The following is a 7,461-nucleotide window of genomic DNA, read 5'->3' as shown; positions in this document are numbered from 1 at the left end:
CTGAGTGTGTGTGTATATATATATATATATATATATATATACACATACACACACATACATACATATACATACATACATATATACACACACTACTGTGCAAAAGTCTTACACACTTCCGTATTTTCAAACCATAAAAATGGTTTTAGGCCAGTTATTTATATATTTTGCTGTAGTGTCAGTAGGAAATATTACTTTACATTTCCAAACATTTATTTTGCCATTAATTGTAATAATCCAGTGAGATTTTTTTATGCACAAGCAGTCCGACTAAATTCATAAGAACTGTGGGAACATCTCCTAGATGCTTGAAGAAACCTTCCTGCAAAGCCACCTGAAAACTATGCAAGTAAACCTGGTCAAAAGCTGTTTTACACACAAAGGGTGGTCACACCAAATATTAATTTGATTTAGTTAATAGAAGTTGATAAAAAAATTTTATGACAATTTTTTTGAAAGCATCCTCAGTTTACAGCATTTTTACACAAGTGCCTAAAACTCTTCACAGTTTGCAGGAAGATTTCTTCAAGCGTTGCTGCAGTTCTTCTGGATTTAGTCTGTCTCAGTTTCTTCATGTAATCACAGACAGATCTCCGTGTGGAGCACCGGCTGTTGTCAGACTCCTTGTGCATACAAAAATCTTGATGGATTATTACAATTTATGGCATAATGAATCTTTGGAAATGTAATCTGATATTTCCCACTGACACACTACAGCAATAGATATAAATAACTGGCTTAAAACCCATTTGTTTGAAAATACTGATGTGCCTAAGACTTTTGCACAGTAGTATACTGTATACACACACATATATACTAGAGGTGCACGATTGATCGGCTGGTGACCGGAATTGGCCGATTTTCACATGACCGGCCAGTCAGTCTGACATATGTCGATTTTATGCCGATCAAATACACTCGTGCGCCGCATGATTAACATTGCGCAACATCAGCATCACACATGCACACGGAACGCACATGTAGGAAACCTTACTGGAGTAGGCTATGTCAGAAAAGAAAATGAAGACTCAAATATTTATAGAAATTTTACCCATTTAAACTTGTTTTTATTATTCAGTTTGGTTAAAAGTATATGGTGTTTTTTTAAATAAAAAATAAATATTTGTGTGTGCTGTAAAGTGGTTAGAAAAATTTATATCTGCTCAAATCTGTATCGGCAGGTCAAACTCAATGAAAAATTGGAATTGGCCTAGAAAATTGTAATCCGTGCATCTAATATACACATGTGTGTATATGTATATATCATACATACATACACACACTCTGAATTAAAATGAATACTCTACCACTTTCAATGAACTGACGAAGGTAGCCAGCAATTCGGCTCTTATCCTCCAAAGAGCATTCGTCATCATTGTCATCTTCATCATCATTTTCCACCATGGAAGGCCAGCTGATGCTGTTTATGACACACTACAGATAAAAATGACAAAAACAACATACAAAAATCACTGTCAATTATAATCAAATATACACATTTCAAGAAGTATACAGGATAATCAAGCCAATTGGAGTGTTATTTGGAGATGACATTCCATTTCATTCAGATTTACTCTTCTCTGAGATTATTACCAAAATTACGTACCACTGGGGTCAGCACATCATTTTTCTCTGGTGGGAAAATGACTGGAAGCACATCCGGACGCTGACAAAGTAGTGGCCACAGCATGGTCTCCTTTAATCCTTTCCTAAGTTGCTTGATTTGCCTCATAGTTCGTCCGATAACCTAGTAAGAAAAAACATTAAATAACATTACAGAACGGGTTAAGAGTCAAAAATGTTCCACCTATGTTAAAATGCATACTACCGCATGATGTAGAAGCCTCTCATAAAGCCATCGTCGATTAGCATTGTTCACTGGAGGAAGGTCCCACGAAAAGCACAAATCAATAATGCTTTCCTTCTCATCAGGTGTTAGTTCAGATTCTCCTTCAAGCTGAAAGTGACAAATGTTTTAATAAAATGGTTTAATTTATTTTTACTATTAAATAAGCAAATGCTCTCAATTATTAACATTTGCTGAATAACAACAGTAACACAATAAATATATAAATAAATAAATATCCAAATGCAGAATATATACCAGCATAATTTTCTGACGCAAATCAAAATCTGGACAGTCTGAAATCTGTACAACAGCTGTTTCAGCACTGCCGCCAGAAATGACATGGACAACAGCAGGGCTAAGTCCTGACAAGGGTGGCCCTTCATGAAGAAAGCAGTGACCGATCATTCTACCAGCCATCAGAAACAGGTCACTATCCACCAGATGTGCAGATGAAGATGGTACGAGATGATCTGGCTCGCCATCAAAAATCCTTGTAATATGAGCATTTCCTGAAAAACAAGAAAACAAGATATTTTGTGGTCGGACACTGAAGAAGACAAAAGTTAGACAGTGCGGACTCAAAAATTGATGAAGTAAGGGCATACCAAAGTTAAGGTGAAAGCTACATTTCAATTTCTGTGTGGTCATTGAAAATAAAAAACGGTTTACACCCTCTCCAATAGCAGGATCCCCTAGGAAATAATAAAAAAAGTTTAAATGTTGTTCTTAATTACTTCAGCTATTGTTTGCAAAAAAATACATAAAAATTTAGGAAACCACCTTCAAGCCTGGTTTTCAGAGGACATGCCCATTTCGCATTGCATGCTTTGTAAAAAGCAATGAGAGAGGCTTCTTGGTCAGAGATGCTGCTTGTAAGGTCAAGGTGCATGTAGAGTGGTTTCTTAGATGCATGATCTTGGATAACAGATTGCCTGTACAATTCAGCTGCCTTAATGGGGCCTTGTACAGTTTTCCAATCTACAAAACAAAAAAAAACATTAGTGGATTTAAAGAGTCAGGGAAAGGTTGTAAATAAAATCACAAGACAATTTGTATGAAAACATTATGAAGACCACAGAGAAAGAAAATGTTATGTAATATGCTACAAACCCTTTGCTTCATCAGTAAAATCAGACAGTGATACTGATGAAGTAGATGGTAGATTTTGGTTGGGTGTAGTCTGGGAAGCTATGCCTGATGGGCCAGCCTCTTCTGCGGTGTCAACATCCACTGTCTCAATGTCTGACAAATCCCAAACAGGACACTGGCTGAAAGACAAAAGTAATTCAATTTTGTACAACAAAAATACATTGGCGGAAGCATGTGTTTCCCCAAGATACTAATTTTGCCATCTAGATAACATGAAAGTGAAAGAGTGATGTGACGTGTAGCCAAGTATGGTGTCCCATATCCGGAATTTGTGGTCTGCATTTCACCCATCCATGTGCACACATACAGCAGAGAGTATTGAACACACACATACACACACACACACAGAACAGAAGGCAGTGGCGCCCAGGGAGTGATTGGGGGTTAGGTGCCTTGCTTAAGTTTGGGTTTACCAGTTGTGGACATGAGAGTGGAAGAGAGCACTGTTCATTCTCTCCCCACCTACATTTCCTGCTGCTACTGAGTCTTGAACCTGCGCCCCTCAGGTTACAAGTCCGACTCTCTAACCATTAGGCCACAACTGCCAGTAACAATAAATTTATAAATAAATAAATATATATCCAAATGCAGAATGTATACCAGCATAAATACAGCCACTTTGGAAATAACACTAATCAATATTGGTTGAATGTTAGCAAACTCTTGCTCAAGTACAAACCTTTCTCCACAAGCACTGCCATGAATCTCGATATAATCAGGAGGGAACATAACTTGGCATATTGGGCACCTTTTACTTGTGGCGGATTGGTCTTCTTTATTGGTGGGATCACTTTTAATAGATGTTTCAGGGGAAGCTAAAATAAAAACAAACAAACTGGTCAAGGGTCAACTCTACAGAAGCGCACAAGCAAAACATAAAAAAACATAGTTCAAGTAAGAATAACTACTTTAAAGTTGGTGTTAATCTATGCAATTATAATGAAGTAATAAATGTGATCGTTAAGATTTACAGACAATCTGTGTATTTGCTTCCAAGCAATCACTTGATTTTTTTTCTGCCTCCTAAACAGAGAATATGAACAAATAAATTAATTAATTAATTAAATCAAAGCGTATATCTTCTATAATAATAATAATAATAACAAAAACAATGTAAGTTCAAAACATTTTAATGAACATTTCAAACTTACTTGGTCACTGTCTGGCTTGCTACAGGACTCTACATGTAAAGCCAGAGCTTGTAATGGCAAAGTTTCACCACATGTCTTGCACTGTGATTTTGGCATTTTGCTGAACTCTGGGGCATCAAAAGGAAGTGGTGAAATATCAATTTCATCCTGAAGTGGAACAATGAAAAGCATATGCCTTCCATTATTAGATGAGCTCTTGAGTAGCTTTGCTGAGTATCCCTCTGATTCTGGTGGGATCACTGTCAATTTCCTCTGGCCACTTCCACCTTCAATAAATGAATAACATTTGTAATAATGCGCAACGTCTATGTTTTTTAATGCATGCACTAAGATAGCAGCATTAATACTGGCTAACAAAAATTATACAAACAATGGAGATATATTAAGAGACATCAAAGAGTTAAACATCAAAGTCATAAAATAGTTAAACAAGGGATAATAGATTATAACTACTGACCTGACGCCTTGTATAAAAGCCATCCACCCATTAAGTTCTCCAATTTAGGATACTCAACTGCCAGAGATGCTGTAATCTACAGAAACAAAATTTAATTAATGCAAATATCAAATACATTGTTCCTGCTTATAAATACTGAATTTAAAAATGCTCACCTCTACATGGTTGCTGTTATCAGGTAAAGAAATATGGCGTTTACCTAAACCTGCCATTAACAATTTAAGTTTTTGAGATCCTTGTGGGGTCCTATCTGTTGGTGCTGGGAGTAAGTAAAACTGCAGACTAGTATGCTTTGTGGGGGCTACAACAGCTTTTGTCACTGGAGTAGGAAATCTGCGTTTGCCGCTGGTTCTTTCTTTTCGAAACATACTAGGAAAGGACCTGTTGAAAAGTATTCAAAGAAGGAGATGCAATATTTTCAGGATTTAAAAAACTTGTATTTGTATGCAAACACAATAATATAATCTAAGAAATTATATGTAACCTAGTCATCTCTTGATGAATGCTGGGCTGCCTCAATCCCAGATTTTGACTGCCAGGTGGATTTAGAGTCAGACCCCGGGATTGGCTCTGACCCTGAACCTGTTCCTGACCAGCTGTTGCCGTTATGAGTGACAGCAAGTTTCTTGCTGCACTTTCAATGAGTGCATACTCTGGCTGTTAATAAAAAAGAAAGAGAAAATAAATTAAATAATAATATTAATAATAATAATAATAATAATAATAATAATGATGATGTGATTATTTCAGGCATGTAACAATACACTCGTCGCACAATTGAGTTTGATACACGATACTGATCTTGCAATAAAGTACAATACACTGACAATACATTGAACAAATTCAAAAGAGAGTTAAAATGGCATTTTGTTATTATAACTTTTATCACATTTGGCAACTCATTAATACTGATTATTAAAGTGCTATATTTCATATTATATTAGAGGTGAACTTAATCTGTACTTGGTTGGTGCTCCCCCCATTCACACGGAAAGGGTGACAACTCTGCACTCTGTTCCTGCTGTCTACATACAGTAATCTACATTTTTAAATGTTGTATTTTATATAGATATACTGTAGATGTGACATATTGTTGCATTTTTGTATTGTAAAATATTGTGACAAAAATATTGATATACCCCTGCATTATTTAAAATGTTCTCTGCAAAAACAATTTCATCGTCATATATGTATAAATAATATAAAAGTATATATTTTTGTAAATCCCTGTGACCCTAAGTGGATAAAAGGGATGGATGGATTGATTGATTGATTGATTGATTGATAGATCCATTTTTATGGAGAAAAACCTCCCCAGTTTAAATGTTTTCAGCCATGTTTGTCACTATTGATTTTGCACTTATCGATCACAATAATATCTTTAAATTATTGTTTTTTTTTTCATATATATACATATATATATATATATATATATATATATATATATATATATATATATATATATATATATATTTAAATCGTGTTGGCATTGTGAAAACCTCAAAAGGTTAGTTATAGATATTGTAAGACAGAAACTCACCTGTTCACCGCTCATTTTCCTGTAGTAGGCTCTAGGCAAAGGCAAGCACGCGTTTCAGTGACTAGATAAATTAATCCCCTAGTTTAGTGCCATTTACTGTTTTGGAAGAGGAAGTTACTCAACTGCATTTGTGAGAAAATCTGCCTGGAGGCATTTGTCAGAAAATCGAGCCGAGAGATCTCATAAAAAGCCAACTGTCTCACAATCGTAACAAAGAGGTATGCATTTGTATGCACTAGATTTGGTATTTGTTCAAAGGTTACATGCAATTTGTTGGATGGTTTGTATTTATTTGTGAAATATCATTTAGGCTCATTTATTTATAGTTGTAAAACACAATATTACTCAACTGCGTTTTCGCTCAAATTGACCTTTGTATTTGAACATTGCTTTCTGTTTGCTTGCGAGTTGAGGTTTCCTTTGCAAAGCAGATCGAGTTTGTTTGCAAAATGCTGGATTTGTTTGTTTAATTATGGCACATAATTCGCTCCATACAATACAAACATATTAATTTCCAAAGACATATTTCCCAAACATATTTAAATATATTACATATTTAATTACACGAATTAAGCATACAATTGAGGTATTATCGAAATATCAAATATTTTAATAACAAGTGCTTATTTAACAAAAGGCAAGTAAAACGATCAGGTTTAAATTTTAGACACACATATCTCTGAAAGGATAGAAAAGTCCTCGGGACTTGGCACCGCATCAATCGCAAGACGCAACTTGCATTGGTAGTCAACAAGGCCAAAGTCCACCATTCTCCAATTCTCGAAGCTCTCTCTCGAAAAATGTTTGCTGCACACATATAATCTAGATGTGTCCGTGGTTGATGGCCAACCAACCGCCCGCAGCCAGAGTCTAGCCCTGGCAGCATCGCGGGGAAACATATGCAACCCATTCAAACTTTTGCACCACGAAAACAAACACTTGCGTCCCATGATTGCCTCACTCATCTACTGTGCGATATCACAGCTTGCTTGACATGTCTGTCGTTGGAAAGATCCACGTGGTGTCATGAATAATTAAGAGAGTGTCTTCTCATTGGATAAAAAACTCAGTCTCGTTAATAATTATGAAACACCGATGAGTCAAAGTACTATCGTGCTCTGCCACGTCACAGCCTGTGACGTGGACAGGATGAAGATTTTAAACCCGGAAGACGAAAATAGCGTATAAAAACTAAAATTTAACCATTTCCCCCCTACTATTAAATCTAACAGATGCTAACATTGTCTTCAATGGTGTTCAACACACATAACTCTGTTAAAATCTCAGAAATTTTGGTTTAGGGTTTCATGACCCTTTA

At 35.8% G+C, this 7,461-nt stretch overlaps 1 protein-coding gene across 1 annotated transcript in view; it reads right to left on the bottom strand.

Moving 5' to 3' along the window:
- LOC109065862 overlaps positions 1-6,158 on the bottom strand; it is an 8,604-nt gene extending 2,446 nt beyond the window's left edge. Inside the window, exons 1-14 of the mRNA XM_042723441.1 lie at positions 6,144-6,158; positions 5,088-5,260; positions 4,759-4,984; positions 4,604-4,679; positions 4,147-4,412; positions 3,967-4,018; positions 3,675-3,810; positions 2,957-3,114; positions 2,627-2,824; positions 2,452-2,538; positions 2,102-2,355; positions 1,826-1,954; positions 1,604-1,744; positions 1,305-1,431 (exon numbers count right to left, since the gene is read on the bottom strand). Of these exons, the coding sequence (XP_042579375.1) occupies positions 1,305-1,431; positions 1,604-1,744; positions 1,826-1,954; positions 2,102-2,355; positions 2,452-2,538; positions 2,627-2,824; positions 2,957-3,114; positions 3,675-3,810; positions 3,967-4,018; positions 4,147-4,412; positions 4,604-4,679; positions 4,759-4,984; positions 5,088-5,260; positions 6,144-6,158 (2,038 nt within the window). The remainder of the gene's footprint in view (positions 1-1,304; positions 1,432-1,603; positions 1,745-1,825; positions 1,955-2,101; positions 2,356-2,451; positions 2,539-2,626; positions 2,825-2,956; positions 3,115-3,674; positions 3,811-3,966; positions 4,019-4,146; positions 4,413-4,603; positions 4,680-4,758; positions 4,985-5,087; positions 5,261-6,143) is intronic.
- Between the last annotated feature and the right edge of the window lie 1,303 nt (positions 6,159-7,461).

Source organism: Cyprinus carpio, chromosome B5, assembly GCF_018340385.1.
Source record: "Cyprinus carpio isolate SPL01 chromosome B5, ASM1834038v1, whole genome shotgun sequence".
NCBI lineage: Eukaryota > Metazoa > Chordata > Actinopteri > Cypriniformes > Cyprinidae > Cyprinus > Cyprinus carpio.
This window is presented reverse-complemented; position numbering and strand designations above follow the sequence as displayed.